At 38.3% G+C, this 23,718-nt stretch overlaps 1 protein-coding gene across 3 annotated transcripts in view; it reads left to right on the forward strand.

Moving 5' to 3' along the window:
* The first annotated feature begins 245 nt into the window (after positions 1 to 245).
* LOC149830296 (protein ROOT HAIR DEFECTIVE 3-like) overlaps positions 246 to 23,718 on the forward strand; it is a 39,294-nt gene continuing 15,821 nt past the window's right edge. Inside the window, exons 1-15 of one of the 3 annotated variants that reach the window (XM_090015771.1) lie at positions 246 to 385; positions 3,190 to 3,222; positions 17,094 to 17,243; positions 17,797 to 17,863; positions 18,008 to 18,110; positions 19,222 to 19,292; positions 19,388 to 19,451; positions 19,526 to 19,591; positions 19,664 to 19,711; positions 19,787 to 19,849; positions 20,348 to 20,404; positions 20,576 to 20,734; positions 20,880 to 20,948; positions 21,041 to 21,132; positions 21,982 to 22,060. In XM_090015771.1, coding sequence (XP_089871897.1) covers positions 17,096 to 17,243; positions 17,797 to 17,863; positions 18,008 to 18,110; positions 19,222 to 19,292; positions 19,388 to 19,451; positions 19,526 to 19,591; positions 19,664 to 19,711; positions 19,787 to 19,849; positions 20,348 to 20,404; positions 20,576 to 20,734; positions 20,880 to 20,948; positions 21,041 to 21,132; positions 21,982 to 22,060 — 1,086 coding nt within the window. In that variant the 5' untranslated portion in view covers positions 246 to 385; positions 3,190 to 3,222; positions 17,094 to 17,095. Of the gene's footprint in view, positions 386 to 3,189; positions 3,223 to 4,021; positions 4,038 to 17,093; positions 17,244 to 17,796; positions 17,864 to 18,007; positions 18,111 to 19,221; positions 19,293 to 19,387; positions 19,452 to 19,525; positions 19,592 to 19,663; positions 19,712 to 19,786; positions 19,850 to 20,347; positions 20,405 to 20,575; positions 20,735 to 20,879; positions 20,949 to 21,040; positions 21,133 to 21,981; positions 22,061 to 23,718 lie in introns of those variants that run through there. The other 2 variants (XM_090015772.1, XM_090015773.1) reach the window with 2 other exon arrangements.

The following is a 23,718-nucleotide window of genomic DNA, read 5'->3' on the forward strand; positions in this document are numbered from 1 at the left end:
GAGCTACGACATCCACGCATTGCATCTTTTATTGAGGGTATTTTGGTCATTAAAAAGTCAGACGCCAACAAGGACTGGATTTGAAACCACATTATTTGCTTCCACGAAAGGGTAAAAAGTAATTTCTTTTATCCCGAAAATCTCTACGGATGAGTAAAAATGGCGGTGAAAAGTTGACGCTCGATGAAAACACCTTAGTTATCATTCATATTACAAAACTACCCGAACCCTCTTTTTTCAGACAAAACCAGGCTCCCTCCGTCTCCCTCTTCCTTTCCTTCCCACATCAAACTCTACCTCTCTCGGTGGGTTCCGGCGGCGAGTCGCAGCGATTCCAGCGGCGAGTTGCAGTGGTTCCGGCGAGAAATCCAACGAAGGCTCTCAGGTATGATCTCTCTCTCTCTCTCTCTCTTTCCTTCTTCTTCTTTATCTCTCTTGCAGAGATGACTGTCCGATCGTGCTCATTTGGACTGTCCGATTGCTCTCTCTGCCAATAAATGGTGAACCCTAGATCTTGTTTGAACATGCTCACTTGATCTACGGAAATTGCGTCTCCTCTTTTACTTTTTAATGGTTTACTGCGATCAGATCGTCGGGTATAGATCCAGAGGCTTCTTATTTGTTATCAGCTTCCGATCCGTCGGTTTTCTTCTTCAGCATGTTTGGATGAATCTCGTGAGAGAAAATTTGGTGTTATTTTTATTTGATCATTGCCGTTTGGTGAAATCTGCGGATAGAACAGATTCAGGGGTGTCCCTTTTCCATGGATCGTTGTGGTTGGCTGGTTGCAGGAAGATTGTTATCATGTTGTTTGATTGGATAATATCTTCGTGTTACGCACCAGTGGCTACAATTTCTTCTATTTCGGATGGTTGTTTTACTGCTTTGTGCATTCCACACATGCGCATGCGTACCTCGGCTGTGCATATTTTCATCCCATCGGCTAACTTTTTTTTTTCCAACCTTTTTATCATCAAAATCAATGGTAAATAATTGAAACATAAAAAAAGAACCAAAGTTAGCCATGACAATTTATTTCTCTTTATAACCTTTTCAGAAAAGACGTAAAATTTCGAAAATATTTAACGAAAAGTGGTAATTTTTTTTATGCAACCCCACTACTGCTGACCATTCATGTTCACATTTCTCAATATGAACAACACACCCATCTCGAGAAATGCCAAGATGGATTCTTGCATGTAGTGTAAAGTTTAACAAAAAAATGAGATATATTTTGCCATTGCTAAAATGCTATTGTTGTATGATTTATTTTATTTTATTTTTTGATAGTCCGACGGACCCTCCTCCCCATCACCAACCGCACATTGGCCAACTTTTTTGAGTAGGGCTGGTTCAACCCTGAAACCAATCGATTTGGGCCCAATTTGATTGCATTCTGATAACATTGCTTTTGGGTTCTACTCGGATTTGACATACTACTGTTCATTGTAAATGTCCTCCTCCTCCTGCTATGAGGCCAACTACAAAATCTCAATATTATCCGCCATTACTTCATCATCTAGACGTGTTTGTCCAATTTGATTGGATTCTGATAACATTGCTTTTGGGTTCTACTCGGATTTGACATACTACTGCTCATTGTAAATGTCCTCCTCCTCCTGCAATGAGGCCAATGACAAAATCTCAACATCATCAGCCATTACTTCATCATCTAGACGTGTTTGTCCTTCAATATAGAGGTGATACCTAGACGTGTTTGTCCTTCAAAGGTAGGCCCCTTTCTTTTGTGGATAAATCTTTGTCAAGTTCACCTTTAAGAGCCTATTTTTTTTGTATAACATTTCTTGTATCTGCACGATGGTCAACATGTATGTGTTCATTCTACTGCTTTAGCTTGATATGCTCAGAAATCCTATGCTCTGTAGGACCATTTTCCCTACTATGTGTGAATTGACCCCATAGATCGTCAAGATTATGTGTTTATCTAATATATATATTGTAACAGTAATGGATGTTATTGACCAATTTGGAATATAAGTTGGTAGGATTAGCCTTGTTCCTTTCATGGTGAATGATGGGTGTGATTCCATCTTCCATAAAGCCTTAGCAAATCGGCTAGTTTTTCCTCTTCAATTGTTCATGGTGAACTTATCTCATTATTTTTTCCCTCTTCAATTATTTTTATAGGAAGGAAGCAAAGTTTACCTATATTATTTACTTGCATAGCAGTTGCTGATAGTTGATAATTTATTTAAAATTTCATGCATGTGTTTATGTGCTTAGCTGCATTTTAACAGCATTCTTCATCACATTGTTCCATCATTTATCCTTCTTCTATATGTTTGAAAAATCTGTAATGTTGTGAGCTTGATAGGGTTTTGATAGGTGAAAATTAGTGTGATCCAGCTCATCCCGTCTATTAGTACAACAACAACAACAACAACTACGCCTTCATCCCAAAACAATTGGGGTCGGCGATATGAACCAAAAAAAAAATCATTCTGGGTCTTCCACATGAATCCTTCTCCTCCAATCATTTCTATCCAATGCCATGTCCTCGGTGAGGTTCAAAGCATTCATATCCTTTCCTATCACCTCCATCCATGTCTTCCTAGGCCTACCCCGACCTCTTTTAACTAATATATTTTCCCATTTCTCCATCCTTCTAACTGGAGCATCATTAGGCCTTCGCCGAATATGTCCAAACCACCGTAAACGATTCTCTCTCATCTTATTTTCAATGGGTGCAACGCCTACCTTCTTACGTATCTCCTCGTTCCGAATCTTATCTTTTATTGTATTTCCACACATCCATCTCAGCATACGCATCTCAGCTACACTCATTTTTTAAATATGATGTCTATTGGCAGCCCAACATTCCGTACCATATAGTAAAGCGGGCCTAATAGTCGTCCTATAAAACTTTTCCTTCAACCGCAATGGCATTCTACGATCTCATATTGGTTCATATTCATAGGGTATGACTAAGTTTTTATGCTGGCTGTCACAGGCCTACCACAACCCTCCTCGTTTATCCGGGCTTGGGACCGACAGTGTATAACTAAACAGTTATACACAAGCGGAGTTATCCCGTCTATTAGTGGTTAACCAAATTACATACTACTTGACTGGTCAAGTGGCCACCTGTTCTTGACTTTGATTGATCAGGTTGTAACTGTGCGAGAAATCCATTGTTTATTCTTGACAAGGGTTATGTCTTTTATGCAGGTTGTCACTCCTGTTGCACCATTGAATCAGAAGGTATGTCCATCATATATTCTTTTTCTACTAGACTTTTTATTAAAAGTGTTTCATTGCTAACCAAATATCGCTAATGCTTAATTAGACTTGAAGAAATTATCCTTATTCTTGTTTTCCTTGTGGTGTGCCATTTTCAATTTGGCTTCTAGGGTGGGTGAAAAAGAATCATTGGTCTTATAATGATTTTGTTAATGGCATGGTGACTTGTATTTTCTATTGAATAAACTTTGTCTGTTTTTTAGTGTTTGTTTATCCTTGTTATTTCATCTTGCCTAGGAAAGATAGCTGAATCTTGTCAAACCTTGTGCATGATTCTGTGATATTTCATGCTGCATGAAAACTTATTTAAACTTTCATTTATTTTGTATTCTATTTGATTCTGTCTTAATGGGGTGGGCAAACATAGCACAAGGAGGTCACTAAAGTTTTGCGATAAACTCCCTTTATTTTAAGTGCATAAACCTTGTAATGGCTTGATAAACTCATGAAGGCTCAGGCCAATGTGGCTTGTTGTCTGAAGTAATAAGTCGGTATGGTGGTAAAAACGTGTAAATTGACGATTGACTATATGGGCTCAGGGTGGACTATTTCAAAACAAGATCTTTGTTCATTAGATAGAGAAGACCGTGAAGATTGTGATCCGTTTCTCCTCTGAATCTATTTCGGTAGCTGAAACTCAGATAATAGGAATCATTGGAATACTTCTTAAATAGTTTCTTGGTATATCAATATCGATCAGATCCAAAATCTAATATTGAATTGCTCTTTCAATGAGCTTTTTCAATATTCTGACATCTCCAGTGAAGGGCTGAATGGTAAGCACTTATTCCTTCCATTCTTTTACTATTATTATTTTTTCTTTTGTATTTCACAAGTCCTCTTGTTTGGTTAACCAATGGTAGCTTCTATTGCATCAATTTTCATGACGAGTTGATTAATTTGTGGTGGCCTCTAGTGCATCAATCTTTGTAATTGTCTGTAAGTAAAGGAAATGTGTACAACCTGTTTGCATTTCCCTCAGACTGCAACTTTTCTGGTTGAAGGTTTGATCTTGAATTGGTAAAAGTTATCAAAGAAGATTCCTCTAGAGTTTTGAAGGGATCGTCTTACTGCAGGTTCTCATGCACTTCTATTTACACATGAACTATGTCACATGGGTGCGGGTGCGGGTGCGGGGATTCGGCACTTCCAAAAAACCCGGGTGCGGGGGTGCGGCAGGGGCAAAAATGTAAAAAAAAAATTATATATATATATATATATATATGATTTTGAAGTTTTAACAGTTTAACATTTAATAGTAAACATTGTCATAAACTCATAATATGATTCATCATGCATGCAATATATCAACCTAAATATCAAATTATCAATCAAATAAGTAAAGCAATTACATAAATCGACCTAAATATCAATCAAATAAGTATTGCATAAAAGAACTAAATTACATACCAAAGTATATCCTGATGAAGTAATGGATGCTAATAATTTTCTTCTTCATCATCAAATGCATCATTAGAAGGAATACTGGGCTTAGCTAAATCCATGTTTGTTACGTTGAATTCATGTTCTCCCTCGAAGTCACACTCTTCTAGGTTTACATCTCAAAATTTGGATGTTCCTTGTCTGCATTATAAACCCAATTTGAAAATGATAAATACAATACAAGTATATTTAAATGAAAACTAAGAAATAATCAAATAACTAAGAGAGCAAATTAGTACCTGTATTCATCATTGCTTCGCGAAAGTAATCGAAGATTTGAATAAACATATACTAAATCCTCTGCACGCTTGCTGGTGAGTTTGTTTCTCTTCATGTTGTGGATTTGATAATATGTGCTCCAATTTCTTTCACAACAAGATGAACTAGCAGACTGCGATAGCAATCTTAATGCAAGACGTTGCAGAAGAGGTGTTTCTGATCCAAATGTTGACCACCATGTGATAGGATCTATATTATCTTCTTCTCTCGCGAATAATGCTGGTGCATATAATCTCGAAGATGAAAATTTTCCAAACTCTTGTGTGACTTGATGTAGAAGATATGCTTCTGGAAAAAGTCTTGTCATACACATATTTCTATGTCTTGATAGCTCTGGGTCTAAATTTGGAGGGACACGACCAATACCACCAGCCCGCCACTTATTTGCATAATATTTTGGATTAAGAGAATGTGCCATGCAATGCAAAGGAGTGTTGCTCTTATCCCATCTTCTGACTAAAATTGAATGAATATGATTAAAAAAATCTGAATCATCCAATGCAGGATTTTTTCTTTCATGCATGAAAACTATAGCTTGTATTTTTTCAATCATATTATCCCACATTTCATAAACTCTGTGAAGCATGGGCTCATCCTTATCAGTTTCTCTTAACATTTCCCAAATAGGTTGCGTAAATTGAAGGAAGTATACCACTCTGTCCCAAAACTCATCATCAAGAATGAATTTCTTAATTTCTTGAGCCTTCATATCATCATCAACACGATAGAATGTCCAATTTTCATCAGTCACCATGTTAATCAAAGCATTATTCACTCTTTTAATCTTCTTCATCATCACAATGATGGACGCAAAACATGTTTCAGCGACCTTCAACAATTTCAAATCAAAATGCCTATTAAATATAGCATTAGCACGATGGTGGTTAACAACAAAATTCCTAATGCTTTTGACATTTCTTTCTAAATCTTCAATCCATGAACATAAAGCATATGCTTGTGAATTTTCTTTTTCTTTGGGGTTGCATATGCTCTTTAGGGCTAGATTTAAGCTGTGTGCTACACAGGGAGTCCAAAAAATATGAGGGTACTCATTCTCCAAACTCAACGCTGCACTTTTACAAACTGGAGCGTTGTCTGTAATGATTTGTACCACTTTCTGATCACCCACTTCTTTTATCACTTCTATAAACAATCCCTTCAAATACTTTGCATTTTTATATTCCCCAGATGCATCAACTGCTTTCAAGAATATTGGGCCACTAAGCGAACAAGCAATGAAATTGATTAATGGACGCCTTTGAATATCTGTCCATCCATCAGACACAATGGAAACTCCATTTTGCTCCCATGAATATTTTTTAATTTCTAGCAACCTCTCCACATTTGCCCTCTCTTCTGCAAGAAGTGGTTCGTATTTTTTCTGAACTTGGAGGCACATAACCACTCAAATTACAATTTGCCAAGGATGTTACTAAATCCTTCCAATAAGGATTTCTAGCCGCATTAAATGGGAGTGAACCAGAATAAAAATACCTCCCAACTTTTCTATCCAATTCTTCTCTTCCATATGTATTGAATGCTGCTTGTATCGTTCCTCTACCTCCTACATTGACTTTTCTTTTTTTTTCAGCATCTTCTTGGTGGCTTGCAAATGGCACACTGACTGCAGAAGAATCGGCCATTGCCTTTCTCTTCTCATATTCTTCTTGTATTTTCTTGTATTGTCTTCGCATTGCCTCATCAACTTTTCTGCAAGCTGAAATGCCATGTCCTGGTATCTTCAACAAATGAGCCTTCACTCTTGTGTAAGACCCAACAAAATCTCTTTCGCAGAGCTTGCATCGAAATCTCTTGTTTCCACCACCTCCTTCTCCAGTTTTTGCGAGTTTATCTACATGTACCCATAGTGGCCCCACATCATCAATCCCACTGCAACTATCAGCAAAACTAGCAGCAGAACTCGCATGTTGGGATGAGGATGACACAAGTCCTTTCCCTTTGTTCGTCATTCTTATCCTGAAAACAAAAAAAAAATACATTACAATTTTCAAATCAATTCGAAAACACAGGGAGAAGGGGGGGCTCAGCCCCTCCCCTGCCAACCCAACAAGAGAGCGAGAGCGAGGGGGGCTCGGCCCCTCCCATGCCAACCCAACAAGAGAGCGAGAGCGAGGGGGGCTCGGCTCCTCCCCAGCTGAAAACAGAGGGAGCAGGGGGGGGGGCTCAGCCCCTACCCTGCCGACCCAAAAAAAAAAAACAGATGGAGGAGGGGCTCGACCCCTCCCCTGTCGACCCAAAAAAAACAACAGATGGGGGAGGGGCTTGGCCCCTCCCCTGTCGACCCAAAAAAAAACAACACATGGGGGAGGGGCTCGACCCCTCCCCTGTCGACCCAAAAAAAAACAACACATGGGGGAGGGGCTCGGCCCCTCCCCTGTCGACCCAAAAAAAATAACACATGGGGGAGGGGCTGAGCCCCTCCCCTGTCGACCCAAAATAAACAACACATGGGGGAGGGGCTGAGCCCCTCCCCTGTCGACCCAAAATAAACAACACATGGGTCGACCCAAAAAAAACAACACATGGGGGAGGGGCCGAGCCCCTCCCCGCCCCTCCCCTGTCGACCCAAAAAAAACAACACATGGGGGAGGGGCCGAGCCCCTCCCCTGTCGACCCAAAATAAACAACACATGGGGGAGGGGCTCGACCCCTCCCCTGTCGACCCAAAAAAAACAACACATGGGGGAGGGGCCGAGCCCCTCCCCAGTCGACCCAAAAAAAACAACACATGGGGGAGGGGCTCAACCCCTCCCCTGTCGACCCAAAAAAAACCCCTCCTGTGCCGAAAAATGAGGGAGCAGGGGGGGCTCAGCCCCTCCCCTGCCGACCCAACAAAAGACTGAGAGAAGGGGGGGGGGGTGCTCGGCCCCTCCCCTGCCGACCCAAGAAGAGAGTGAGAGAGGGTACATGCGAAAGGAGAGGATGAGCCGAGACGATGAGCCGAGAGGAGGAGCTGGGGCGGCGGCGGCGGAGCTGGGGCGGCGGAGCTGGGAGAGAGCTCGAGCTCAGGGGGAGAGAGAGGAGAGATTAGGGCAAAAAAAAAGTTTGCCCTAATCCTCCTTTTCATCGGGGAATTTTTTTTTACGCCCAAATTGTGGACAAAAATGACCCTGGGTGCGTTGACCGCACCCAGGGTCGTGTTGACCGCACCCGGTGCCGCACGCGCACCCGCGTCGCGTTGCGTCGCGTCGACGCGGGTGCGGCATATGTTTTGCCGAGTCCCTGTGACATAGCACATGAACCATAAAGTAGACACTCTGTTTTGTATTTGCTCTTAGTTATGAATGGAACTTAGGACCCTAAGTCATTTGCTAGAACTTGTTTTAGGCTGTTGCATTTGTATTTAGTTCTAACAACTAAAAATGACTAATTAGAAGGGACATATGAGTGGTGTATTTTTGGGTTTTATCATTTTCCTTATTGGAGGTTAAGAAATAATCCTTTTTGAATCAACTTCTCCTTTAACCCTATCTAAAATCCAGCTAGCAGTCCAGATAACAAATCCAGATCATCAAATCATTTTCGAACCATATCTGACTTACTCAAATGAGTTTGAGACCCAAACCCTAACCCTCAAAAACCGAAAACTCTAACCTTTTTAATACCAAGAAATCCCTAAAGAGAATTTCAAAGATTGAGAAAACATAAAGCAAGAAGTAAACAAAATGTAGAAAAGCAGAGGAATAAACGCAACCGAGGTTACTTCAGAACACAATTTCCATCATGAAATTAGAATAAGAAAAGATAAAGGAATATTTTTTTTATTGAGATTTTCCCATTTCCATGAGAGAGAGAGCATTTGGGGTGGCCATAACGTTTATTTTAATGTATCAAGCTCTACAAATATGATACATATATAGCTTGTTTAGTCAAAGTATATTTTAGATCACTTGATTGGATTGTATAAGCAAGTTTTTTAAAGGCTACGAAATTCAACTACAATGCATCAAAATTTCACCGGTTAAAAGAATTATATTTTTATATTGAAACTACACAATCTAAATTGCATTTCTTCATAAATGGATCATACTGAATGCACTTTTGAAACGAGGAACATAAGAAGAATTTTCTTTCCAAATAATTCTGCCAATGTTGTTCAATTTCAAAAGTACCCTCCATTTGCAGATGGCATTGCGACATGGTTGAGACTTGATGCTTGAATTCAATTTGGGTCACTAAGTATGCGCCCAAGAAATCTTGCTTTTGAGCTAGGTTGTCACTTGAAGAGAAAAGAACTTTCTCTATTGCATGACATTTAAATCTTTTCTGTTATGTCATTTACTCCTTTGATATTTCTCAAGTGGCAACAAAATATGATGTAAGTATTAAAACGTTTCTGATTGGGGGCGAATTATGTTGGTTCAAATCCCAATTTGATTCCAAGTTAAAGAGTTCATTCAGGGAAAATGCACAAAATGATTCATTTGTCTAAAAATGCTCTTTAGATTATGCATGATATAATTTTTTAATAGGTAAAATTTTGGCGTATTGTAGTTGAATTTCATAGCCTTTAAAAACGTTCTTATACATTCCAATCAAGTGATTTAAAACATACTTTCACTAAACAAGCTATATATATCATACATGTAGAGCTTGATACATAAAAAAATATCATGAAATGTGAAAGAACAAGAGGTTTGTATTAGAGAGTATGGTAAACTCGATGATAACAAACATAAATCTAATTGAAAATGCTGTCATGAACCTGAAAAGTTTTTATTAAGAGACCAAGTCAAGCATTTGAGTTTAAAAACTAAGTACTAAGATTACTTGTTGCCACATGTACAAGAAGAAATTGGGACGATAGGCTTGAGTTATAAATTGTATTGTTTACTCTAGTAAATTAGTATTCATGGAAATCATGAAAGTTTCTTCAAAAGCAGGGACACCAAGAAAAATCATAAAGTCATATAAAATACATGTAGAGAAAAATACGGGGTTCTACAATTCATATGACACTATGTTTACCTCAAGATGCTCTCTCTCTCGCACACAGGTGCTATGCTCATCTCCTCCTTCCTCGTGGAAATCAGAAGATCTCGATCGATTTTTTTTTCGCTCGATATTTTTCTGATTCTAATTTCCTAATTGAAATTGCGTTTTGAGGTAACCTCAGTTTCATTTGTTCTTCTACTTTTCTTCATTTTGTTCACTTGCTTTATGTTTTCTCAATCTTTGAAATTCTCTTTAGAGATTTATCGATATTGAAAATGTTATAGTTTTGGGGTTTTGGGGGTTAGGGTTTGAGGCTCAAACTCATCCTAGTAGGTCTGATATGGTTCAAGAATGCTTTAATCTTTTGTTTTGTTATCTGAATTTGAGGATTAATGAAGAGTGAAGACCATGATTCTAGGACTAGGATTTAATGTTTCTTGTCTTTGGGTTACATAACCAAAGGGTAATTATCAATTATTTTATGATCAAAGCATTCTCGGTCTCTGTATTTTTGGTTTTGTTTTGGGGAACTATTGCCATTTTTTGATGTAATTTAATGATGTTTAGGTGTGTATTTGGATGTATTTAATCTAAGAGCTTGGTTGAAATGAGTATCATATGCTACTTGCTCCATCAGTTAATTGAATTTTGTTTAAAAATGATATTTTCTCTATTCCGGTTTATTGTATCACTAATTGGAGTTTATGGTTGCTCCTTACGTAGACAACTATGTCACAGGGATTCGGCTAGTAGGGTGCCGCACCCGCGTCAACGCGACTCGACGCGGGTGCGGGTGCGGCACCGGGTGTGGTCAACCCGATCCTGGGTGCGTTGACCGCACCCAGGATCATTTAGGTCCATTTTATTTTTTGGATTTTTTTTTTAAAATTTGCCCAAATGGGCTGCGATTTTTTTTTTAAAAATATGCTGACAGCAGCTGTCTGTCAGCTGTGAAATTTGAAAAAAACCCGCCGACCCCCTTTATATATATATATATTTACATTTTTGCCCCTGCCGCACCCCCGCACCCGGGTTTTTTGGAAGTGCCGAATCCCCGCACCCGCACCCGCGCCCGCACCCGCACCCGCGCCCGCACCCGCACCCATGTGACGTAGGTAGACAAAACTGGTTGGATACTTGATGGTTCAATTCCATGTAATCTTTGTGTTAATGAGAAATTAGTGGTTTTCCATGTCAAGATTTGGCTCTAATGTATTTGTTTTATTTTTTTCCTTGAAGATACTATGGTTTAGGTTGCTGTCGTGCTTTTGTAGGGCAGGTAGAGAAACATTTGTCAAACCACTTTAGCAAGTTTATAGGATTATATGGTGGAAAAGTTAAAAAGGAGAATACTTGTCAAGTAAGTTATGATCAACAATAAGTGTTGTGTATGTATTCCAAGAAGGATCGGTAAACAAACTGAGCAGCTCGTGACCTGGCTCGGTTTAACTTGTCACAAAATCGTTCGTGATCGGTTCGTATAGCTGGTGAGCCGAGCCATGAGCAACTTGTTTAACTTAAACAAATCGAGCCCAAACCTAGGGTGTTTGGCTTGGCTCAACTTAGGAGGTCTCATATAAATAATATATATTTAAGTGTAATATATAAAACAAAGAATGCACAAATAATATATATATATATATATATATATATATTAGTGTCACCGATATCGTTGATATATTGAAAATGTCACGATATTATCAGCAATTTCAAGGTAGCCGATAATATCAGGAAATATATTGTGATATTTTCAATATATCGGCAAATTATATTTCTTGCAATAATATCACGATATTATCGAGATAAATATCGCTACAAAAGGGAAGGAAGGAAGGAAAGGAAAAAAAGAAAGGAAGTAAGGAAAAGAAAGAAAGAAAGAAAGAAGAGAAGAAGGAAAGGAAAGGAAAGGAAAGGAAAGGAAAAGAAGGAAGAAAAGAAATGAAGAAGGAAAGGAAAAGAAGAAAGGGAAGGAAGGAAGGAAAGGAAAGAAGGAAGAAAGGGAAAGGAAATGAAATGAAAGGAAGGAAGGAAGAAAAGGAAAAGAAGAAAGGGAATAAAGGGAATAAGGAAAGGGAAGAAAGGAAGGAAGAAAAAGAAAGAAGGAAGAGAAGAAAGGGAGGGAGGGGAAGAAGGAAATGAAAGGAAAGGAAAGAAAAGTAAAGGAAAAGAAGGAAGAGAAGAAAATGAAGAAGGAAAGGGAAAGAAGGGAAGGAAGGAAGAAAATAAAAGAAGGAAGAGAAGGAAAGAAAGGAAAGGAAATAAAATGAAATGAAAGGAAGTAAGGAAGAAAAGGAAAAGAAGAAAGGGAAGGAAGAGAATAATGATATGTTTCTTTTATTTTTCTATTTTTTGTACTTTTACTTATTTTTTTAGATTTTTTATTTAATTTTTTATACATTGTTGAGATGTTCCTGAGATTTATCAACTTTTGAAAATCTCTATGAAAAATACCCTCTCCGAGAAATTACCTTTAATAATACATAGGTGACTATGATATATATACTATGTCACAGGGATTCGGCTAGCAGGGTGCCGCACCCGCGTCGATGCGACTCGACTCGATGCAGGTGCGGGTGCGGCACCGGGTGCGGTCAACCCGATGCTGGGTGCGTTGACTGCACCCAGGATCATTTAGGTCCATTTTTTTTTTTGGATTTTTTTTTTTTAAAAATTTGCCCAAATGGGCTGCGATTTTTTTTTAAAAAAAATTATGCTGACAGCTACGAAATTTGAAAAAACCCGCGTGTTCCCCCGACTCCCTTTATATATATGTGTATATATATATATATATATATATATATATATATATATATATATATATATATATATATATATATATATATATATATATATATATATATATATATATATATATATATATATATATATACATACATTTTTGCCCCTGCCGCACCCCCGCACCCGGGTTTTTTGGAAGTGCCGAATCCCTACACCCGCACCCGCACCCATGTGACATAGTATATATATATATATATATATATATATATATATATATATATATATATATATATATATATATATATAAGAAAGATGAATGAAAAATATATACATAATTAATGAACTATTAAGTGTAATATATAAAAGGAAATTAAGTGTAATATATAGATAGATAGAGAGAGAGAGAGTTTGGTTTGAATCATGAGAACATGGGATCTGAGTTGGGTCTAGTTTTGAAAAAGTCGTTTTTAAGCTTCGCCGGGTCAACGAAACCAACTTATAAAAGGGAAAGGGCGTAGCTAAGGGTGTCAACTGGTCGGGTTTACCCGGATCCGACCCAAACCAAACCCTATAGGGTCCGGGTATGGTGACAAATAAGAAGATCCGATTAAGACCCGGGTCCAGACCCGAAGGTCCGATTAATACATGGATCTGGGTATAGTTTGTGAAATTTTATAACTGACCCGAGTTCTGTATAAGAGCCTCAAATTTTCAATGTAAAAATGATAAAAAATATTATTTTACCAGGTGTGGTCTGAGTATAGTTCATGTAATTCTTATCGGGTCCAGGTATGGTTTCTCTTATAATAGACCCAATTAGACCCGTGTTTGGACCCAATTAGACTTGGGTCCAGACCCGATACCATTCCCAAAAATTTGGTCCAATTCTGGTTTCACTTGGGTCCGAACCAAACCTGTCCAGTTGATACCCCTAGGCATAGCCCTTCCCCCTTCTCTCTCTATCTCTCTCTAGTTTCCTTTTTTTTCTCTCTCTCTCTCTCTCGGTTTGTTGCGAAGAAGAGGAGAGAGAGAGGAGGTACACTCACACTCTCTCGGTTTCTCACTCTCTCTTCTTCTGCCGAGGATGATGATGAGGGTTTCAGGAGGGTAGAGAGAGAGAGGGAGGGGCGACGACTCTCTCTCTCTCTGCCGAGGATGAGGATGAGGGTTTCGGGGGAGTAGAGAAAGAGGGAGGGGCGGTAGGGACCAAAATGGTCCCACATTTTTTATCTTATGTAAAAAGAAAGATCGGGTTTGAGTTGAACGTGACCCGGCACAGTGCGGGATCCGACCCACAACGTACCTGCACTGCCTCCAATACCCGCTCTCGCATTGATGCTTGTTGACACGGGTACGCCAACCATTTTGGTGTGTCCCGGTTACATAGTTTTTAGACGAGCCAGCTCGTGTTCGGCTCATCTCATTCAAGGATGAGCCAAGATGAAGTTGTGCTCGACTAAACACTAACATGAGCTGTGCTGCGAGCTTAGTCTTCTAGTAAACGAGCCGAGCCTGAACATGCCCTGTACGGTTTGTTTGACTCATTTACCAGCCCTAATTCCAAGGATAAGTGTTTTTGTTCTTATCATCTCTCACGCCAGTGAACTGGGTTTTTGTTTGTACTTGGTTTTTGAGAAACCTAGGTTTTGCCTAAAGCCAATTTTTTGACAAATACATCTAGTCTATACACTCAAAGATGGCAAGTTGGGTTTACCTTGTGAGATTCTGAAGGCCGATACAAGGTAGCAGGATATGTGATTCAGTATGCAGAAATATTTCAAAAAGAGTGGTGTACCTAGAGGAAAATTCTGGCTCTTCTGCCTAGTAATTCTCAAATAGTTATTGAATCTTCAAGGACCTAGTCAAAATTCTCAATAACAGATCACAAGGTCGTGGTTTGATTCCTTCGGAGATCCTTGACAGTCTCTTTCAATTTCACAAAGTTATTCAATTCTTGTCTAAAGCCCCTAACTTTATCCTTCAGTTATTTGCCCATCTGGCTGTGTATGAAGACAAAGTGTGGACATACTTGTAACCAGGTTGGGTACCTAATGTTTAAACTTTAAAATATGTATTACATGTAATTTTTTTTCAATAAAAGGGTAGGGCGCCTAACCCTAACTCTTGTTTTTGGGAAAAAAGTTTTTGGCAAACCTGGTTTGCGAAAAAACTGAGTTTGGGATTGTTTGGATGACCAAAATCTTGGTTTTGGTTGGAACTCAAAAGAAAGAAACCAACAAAAAAGAACAAGAGAAAGGGGGCTGGCCATTTTTTGGCTGCTTATGGGTTGGAAAATGCAGGTGGACACCACCCATCCCTGACAGTACATATCTGCCATTTTCCTGCCAGTGGGTGTTTGAAGGATGGTCAGAAAAAGCAAGTCTCTAGAAAAACAAGAAAGAAAAACGTTTTCTGGCCATCTATTGTCCTGGTGTTAAAAACTCCACGAAAAGGAAAACCTTTGCCGTTTCCTGGCCAACACCATCCGGAAAATGACCTGCAAAAGAAAAGGTCCAGCCATTTCTGGCTGTTCACTGCCATAAACCATCATATTGAGGTGATGATGGTGGTGGAAGGGAGAGGGGAGTTGTTCGGGTCTTCTGAACCCTCCCACAAGTCTGGTTAGTTAAGTGAAGAAACAAGGAGTGTGATTCAGGTTTTGGGTTTAAAACCAGGTTTGTGAAAACCTAGTTTTGTGTCCAAAGACTCCAAACGGTGCACGAAAGTTGGATCTCCCTTAACCTGGTTTGACACCCAAAACCAGGTTATCAGCCTTGTTGTGGGTGTCACCGAAACAAGCCCTTAGGCTGTTTCTATATGCATATTCATTATGCACCTCTTGAATTTGAACATACATTAATTATTCTTGTTCTTGAAAAGGATCTATCTAGGTGAATTGTAGTTTGGTTTGCTTAAGAGTTGAAAATGGTGCTCAAGAATGTTTCCATTATTTGAAATTTGTTGCTCAACTGGGGATAGGGACATCAGTGAGCAAACATCATTGACTAGGAGAAATATCCTTGAACACTACCTTTTTGTTAGCTTGACATGACGTCATGTGTATGCACAAGCATGATTATAACTTATTAATTCATGCATGTGCTTGTTTCACCCTGCACTATTTTGCAGCTTTTGCTCTACCACTTGGCCTTATACAGCCTTAACTGCGCCCTGTGTGGCCAGTTGGGCCTTGTAAATATGATGTAAATTCATCCCTTATCTTCTTGCTTACAATGTTCCGCCTATGGTGGATGTTTCATTGCTTGCGAAGTCTTGGGCCGACTTAAAAGCCTACCTGTATGCATTAGTGGAAGCACGATTGCGCTCACTGCGACTTTAACACATACAGGTCTTCTACTGATGTACAATTGCTTTTCTTAATGCACAGATGTTTCCTTCAAGTGATTTGTGTTCTTGCTTTTTATTTATGTGACAATTCCTACGCGTGCTTGTGAGACTGCCCGCACACTGCCTTTTGTGATCTTGCGTACGTACTTGTGTTTGTTGCGCTAGCCCCTTAGGCTCATTAGGCTGACCTGGTTGGGGATCTCCAGGTGCTGCATGGTGCTTCCAATAAGCCCGTGACAATGCCAATGATGATCTATAAATTATGGGGTTTTCTTGCAACTTTGATAACAACTGTGGCAAGTTTGAGTTGATTCATGGAAAACCAAGGAAACAATGTGGAGTTCTAAAGAGATAAGTTTGTCTTCAGCAGCTCAACAAAAACTAGTATGTATCATATCTAGTTTGCTTCCATCCCCAAGAGTAACTGGTTGAGCCGTCTTCTGGAAGGTGAACAAATCTTTCAAGACGTTTTACAGTGACTTGGAAGAGACTTCAATAGGTCTTTGGTTGGTAGGTTGATTCTCAACTGAGTCCAGTTTGAGTGTTTTTTATTAGCTATTCATGTGAATAACTCCATTCCCATGTCTCAGCTTCCCTGGTTTATAAGTTCTGATTGAAAAACTATTTAAATCAGATATTGAATTTATGATAATCATGCTCTAATGTAGTTGGAAGTGTGTTTTAGGTAAGATTACACCTCTTTGGGTATCAAATTTGGGAATGCAGTTGTGACTAGAATGGGAGGACCAGATAGAAAATATTCACTGATCAAAATTTCATCCCTCAATTGCTTTTTGCTTTGACATTGGCTCCTACAAGAATTTCCAGAGTTCTATATCCGATTTTTTACGCTATACCTAGGGAACCAAGATTATGTGAATCTCCTTGTTTTATTCTCAAACATATGCCAATTGTTTGAGAATAAAACATACATATTTTAGTCTGTTCTTGTGTTGGATGCTTCAATTGAGGCCTTATCTTCAGCATTTTATGGCTTTTCTTTGCATCCTGAAGGATGATTCTTTATTCACACATCTTTTCTCTTTTGCCTTTTTCCTTAACTGCAGAAATGGAGAACAGATGTTGCTCTATTCAGCTTATTGACGGAGATGGTTCATTTAATGTTTCTGGTATTAATGATTTCACGAAATCAATGAATTTTGGTGAATGTGGACTTTCTTATGCAGTAGTTTCCATCACGGGTCCTCAAAGTAGTGGTAAGTTTAGCTGTTTTTGCCTTTACTTCGTCTGTAGCATTTGCATGATATGTATTCATTGGAGATCGACTTTCTTTACCATTTCAAAACTTATACTATATGCTTGAGAAAGAGGATTCAGATAACTTTTGTAGTTTTGTTAGTTCTGCGTCATAATTGAATTTTGTGAATTTTGTGCATTATGCACAAAATCTATAACATGTTGATATGATTTCCTGCTTTTTCTTGCATTGTCGGATACTATTGGATTTGGACATCACTTAATACTTGCTGCATGAAAATGGACTTGGTTTTGATTTTGGTGATGTGGTTGTCACAAATGATGCACGTTCTTGAACATGATGCTACTACATCAGTTGTTTGTCTTGTTAAATAACCTGCTGATGTAATAAGTTTGATTTATAGAATATATTCTGAGAAACATTTGTGCTAATATGTTCATTCATGCGTAATGTTGTCTAACGGTTCATTTATCTGATGTTGAAAAAGATTAAGTTTATCCTTCTTTGCATCACAGTCTAGTTATATGTTTTTTTGTTTTCCTTTTGAACAGGAAAAAGCACTCTTCTAAACCATCTTTTTCGTACAAATTTTAGAGAAATGGATGCTTTCAAAGGAAGGTAACTGTCTAACTTTGATGATCTTTGTTGGATTGCTAATTCTTGGAAACACCACATGTTCCCTCAAAAGTTATGCTTCACCAGTTGCTGTATTTGGTTGTTATTGGCTGAGGTGAGAAGTAATGCTAATTAAATCTTTTTCAGGAGTCAGACTACTAAAGGAATTTGGTTAGCAAAGTGTGCTGATATTGATCCTTTCACACTTGTTATGGATTTGGAGGGTACTGATGGAAGAGAGAGAGGCGAGGTGATTATACAAAAGTTTAATGTTGTTTTACTCTGTTTCTTTCCTTTAATTCATCTTTTGTAGTTCAGATGCTTTCAATTTTGGTCTCATAGTGCTATGGCTGTATGTGATCAGACTTGGGCTACTTCCTGGTTTTGCCTTCAGTTAACTTTGACTCTGTTTAGTCCCAGAGACTTTTTGTTCATGACCAAGGAAGGCCTAATCAGATGAACCCTGGAAATTTTTAGATATATGTAATTGGCCTGAATCAAGTCTGGAAGTACTGTACTCTCCTCTGTGGTCTGCTTAGTGAATGCCTGACGCACATGATTCTGGGTGACAATGTAGGGGCTTATGTGCTTGTATGTTTAATAGAAAATCTTACATTTCTTAAGTAATTATTTGTTTTGAGGTACCCATGTAGTAGTTAATCTGCTCTCCAACATAAGTTTTAGTTTTGGCCATGTTAGTTGTTTGTAATTCTCCTCGATGTTAGCCCCGTATTTGAAAAGGTATCGTGACAGTGGCAGTGTAAAATATTCTGGGATGCTGATGCTCTTTTTATGGTTTTAAGTTGATATTATAGGCTTGTTGTGGCTTTTGCATGCTTCAAAGTGGCCCATGTAAACAGTACCATTGGTGATACTCATTTTAATGGGCTTGAACTACCATTGCATGAAACCTTTTCAAATAACCTCGAATCCCACTTTTGTCATGTCTCTTCACTTTATGTGGGTGGTTCACTATGTATTTGTCAGTTGGGTTCTGTAGCCTGTAAGCGAACTTTTCTCTTTCCACTCTTCTTCTATATTCAAATTATGATTTGCTTCTTTTCATTGGAGTTTTAGCTTTTCCATGGTCAGTTACCGTTCTACCTTCATGCTTGTGAAACAAAAATAATGTTGCTTGTCCTTGCTTGCGTTTCATGTATTTATGTGATTCTTTATGGTTTGCTGTCATTTATCATTATTCATGGTTTGTAATTGCTGTATTCTGATGCTTCCTCGGGACCCTTATGGTTTGTATGAAAAACCACTTATTATGTAATGCTGGCATTCTTTTGCTTCAGCTTATTTATTGGAAGTACTTCAACTTGCATGACCTAATTATGTGGCATGCTGCTTGTTTTCAGGATGATACTGCATTTGAGAAGCAGAGTGCTCTTTTTGCCTTAGCTGTTTCAGATATAGTACTTATAAACATGTGAGTTCATAAGTTCTCGACATATTTTTTTTCCTGGTCAAAGCGGTGCACTTTTTTGTCTACACATTACAGTAACTTGAAATGCTATGTTTTAGGTGGTGTCATGACATTGGACGTGAACAAGCAGCAAATAAGCCTCTCTTGAAGACTGTTTTCCAGGTACACTTCCTTTGTGTTAGCAGGCAGTGTGATGCTTTCACCTGCTAACTACTTCATTCATTTGGTAATCTCAGGTTATGATGCGATTGTTCAGCCCTCGGAAGACAACTTTGCTCTTTGTCATACGTGATAAAACAAAGGTTTGCATTTGGTGACAACGATAAACTATAGTTTTTGCTTTCTTTGTCATTCTGTTTCTGTTTTGCATGCAGACGCCTCTTGAAAACTTGGAACCAGTCTTGAGAGAAGACATACAGAAGGTAACTCATCAAAATTGCTTGGTTCTCAACTATTGATTGTTGTTTCCATGCTTTAAGCTAATTATTTTGTTGCAGATATGGGATACAGTTCGCAAGCCACAGGATCATAAAGACACTCCACTTAGTGATTTTTTTAATGTAAGCTCCTGTTTGATAAAATGAGTTTCCGCCTATGTCACATGGGTGCTGGTGCGGCACTTTCAAAAACCTTGGGTGCGGGGGTGCGGCAAAAATAAAATATATATATATATATATATATATATATATATATATATATATATATATATATATATATATATATATATATATATATATATATATATATATATATATATATATATATATATATAAAGGGGGGTCCGCGGGTCCTGCTGCGCCGCCAGGGGGGCTGGCGGGGGGTTACCCCCCCCCTCCCCCAGATTTTTTTTTTTAAAATTCCGCAGCCCATTTCATAGGGCAAATTTAAAAAAAAATCCAAAAAATGGACCAAAATGACTCTGGGTGCGTTGACCGCACCCAGGGTTGGGTTGACCGCGGCACCTGTCTGGCTGAATCCCTGTGACATAGGTTTCCGCATATAAAATGATTCGGTCCTGCCTCCTTGGTTGCAACTCATCAGTCATGTTCAACTTCCAGGTGGAAGTTGTGGCCCTGTCAAGTTACGAGGAGAAGGAAGATCAATTTAAGGAACAGGTATTTTGTTTTTTCATTCTGACAATGAGACAGATTTTAGCTGTACTATTCACCATGGTTTATCTGTGTCAGTCTATGCTGGATTTTATGTACCTTTATGTGGGTACCAGAATTGATTGTTATCACCTGGTTTCATGGGAAGACCTGACAATGATTTGAATAATTATGAAGGCCTCATGTTTACGACAACGGTTTTTCCATTCTATTGCTCCTGGAGGGTTGGCTGGTGATAGACGTGGTGCTGTGCCTGCCTCAGGATTTGCTTTTAGTGCAGAACAGATCTGGAAAGTTATTAAAGAGAACAAGGACCTTGATCTTCCTGCACACAAGGTGTTTTATTGTTCCTGATTTTGATGTCCCTTATTGTGGATTAAGAAATGGGTTTTATCCCTTGTGGATTTAAGAAATAGATTTTACCCTGGATGTCTTCTATTTGTTCAGACTGATGTATTCTTCTTTCCGCTCATGATCATAGGTAATGGTGGCAACTGTCCGCTGTGAAGAAATTGCCAATGAGAAATTATCTCATTTAACAACTGATAAGGTAATTTACATTGGACATCGTGGTCCTTGCGGGCAGGTAGGATTAATTTTGCCAGTTATAACACACTATGCCTTGTACTACTGTTTTAATAGGATTGGTGTGAGCTGGAAGAGGCTGCACAAGTGGGTCCAGTTCCTGGGTTTGGAAAGAAGCTCACTGCAATTCTAGATTCCTGTTTGTCAGGGTCAGCCATCTTTTGCTTTTTCTGTTTTTTTAGCACCTGTTGCCTCCATATGATTCTTTGATCTTATTCACCTGTTAACAGTAAATCTGTTTTGACCAACATAGCAAACACAGCTAATTAGGCTACCTAAATTGTTTGCAAATTGATCTAGTTTAGATGTAAAAGATCTGTCTGGTCTGATCGAGTAGCGGCTCTTTCTAAGAGACCGGAATGTAATAACTAAAGCCTGGTGGTCTTTGTCTTGATATCTCAGTTTTTCTTGAAGACTAGTTCAGTTGTGATTGATCATGATGACTAATTGCATCTTAAAAAGAAAAAAAAATGTAAACAAGCAAATTAGATACAAATACCTACTAAATAGTAAGTAATGAATGTATTCCATATTTCAGCTGGAGCAGCACAACATGATGCAAAGACCTGGAAACACTGAAGTTAAAGACTGGACTCGACCTGTTATGCACTTATATATTCTTTTATCCACTATCTCCTGAATCAGATAGGAACAACAAGAAGTCATAATTATATAATCAACTTTTGGTTTCTCCTGCTCCCAGTTGATAAATATCGAAAATAATGTGCTTGTGCTTGTGTGTTTCTGGGGTTCTCTCTCTCTCTCTATATATATACTGTATGTATGTATATATAAGAAAAGCAATATATCTTTCTATTTCATTTGTACTATCAATACAAATATATGATTGACATATAAGTTGGCATAGATTAGTGTATTGATTGTTTTTCATACGAGATCTATGAAGTAAAAATATTCTGATTTCTGCTTTCAAATCATCTGGATTGTTCAATGTTAGGCCAAGAATCAGAACCTAACTCATATTTTTTCTTCTACAGGTATGATATGGAAGCTATTTATTTTGATGAAGGTGTTAGAGTGGCAAAGCACCAACAGTTGGAATCCAAAGCACTCCATGTAATCTTAAAAAAAAATTTGCCATCTTAGAATTTGAAAGTTTTATTTCTCCTTGAAGCTTGGAACTATATACATCCTTAGAATTTTGATGATCAATAATATGCATAGAATTTGGTTAAGGTTAACTTTAAACTCCCCTCGATGCTATCTTGTAGAAACCTCATGCACTTTATTTACTATTTATATGGTTAATCATCACCTATGCCTTATTTTTGTTGGGACTTCACAAGTTCTGATGGACCCATGTTGCAGTCCCTTACAAATCATTGAATGTTTAACTAAATTTGTGCTCACCTCATGAATTGTTGTGCCACTTCAAATCAAGGGTCACTAACTCACTAGTTCTCCATATCTGATTGTCTGCATGACCCACGTATTGGATATACCAATATATTTGTGCTTGTGCATTCCCCCCCCCCCCCCCCCCCACACACACACACACACACACACACACAGTTCAGAGAGTTATATTTTGGATGCTACCTAGTAAAATGTAAGCCCCTTGATTTTCTAAAATTCTATTGAATATTTTGCTCAGAAGTTATAGTTGAATGACCTATCTACTTAATTAGAACAAGAGTATTAGTTTAACACTTTTTAATTATGAAACATGTTTTTTATTCAATTCTTTCAACTTCCGACAGAAAAATCTGACTTTTTGTACCATGAAAGTTTGGAGAATTGTGGGTTATTGATTTCACTTGTCATTAAAAACCTCCTTTGACTATCAAAACCTAAAATATGTTCTTTTACTAATTTATCCATAGAGGCCACGTCTGTAGGCTATGCTCCACTCAATAGATTATTAAAAAAAACAATAAAGTTTATGGGATAGTATGGTACTGTCTTTAATACCGGATTCAAACCATGTGTGTGCACCTGCTAACATTCCAGGGTCTTCAGGAACCCTGCCATAGGTGATCAATAAGCCACAACCCATGACCATTGTTTACCTTGCCTTAGAAATCATAATAGGATTTGGTAAGATATCCCTGGTTCTACATTACCATTCCCAACAATCATAAGTTAAAAGGATAAAGTATCAAATGTAAAACAGAATAATCGAACTCAATTGCTCTAGGGACAGCAGGGATGTGTGCTCGAAAGAATAAAGTAAAAGGAGAAACCTACCAAACAAGGAGTCGAGAAAACTAACATATCTACCTTTCACTCAAAATTATGATGTGAACAGACGGAAATGGTGTTTGTAACCCCAAAGTGCACTTGATTACTAAATTTCTAAAGTACCTGAAAATAGATATTATTATTTTGTAAGGCAAGAAAACATCCCAATTCACCCTTCTCTGGCTTCTTGATTTTGAAGTTGCACATGAATTTTGCTCAGTCAGGCATGCTGTGCTTGACATGACACATCTATTAACCCATACCTCATTGTTGGAAATGATTGGGCACAAATGCAGACAAAAAGGCACTGCCATATGGGTTGGACATGTTTGAAGTTGTGTTTAACAGTAAAAACCATCCATTCTATTGGATATTTAAGGGGTGAGGAATTAAAAAGTGTTATATTGTGAAAAGCAACCACCTTTGTATGACAGCCCGTGTGCCTCCATCTGTTCTATTTATTGATCATCTTGTCAAGTACTGTGAGAATCTTACTGGGGTTCTTAGCAAGCATTGCTGGCAATAACTGTGTG

This window comes from Nuphar pumila, chromosome 8, assembly GCF_984573655.1.
Source record: "Nuphar pumila chromosome 8, dmNupPumi1.hap1.1, whole genome shotgun sequence".
NCBI classification, from domain to species: domain Eukaryota; kingdom Viridiplantae; phylum Streptophyta; class Magnoliopsida; order Nymphaeales; family Nymphaeaceae; genus Nuphar; species Nuphar pumila.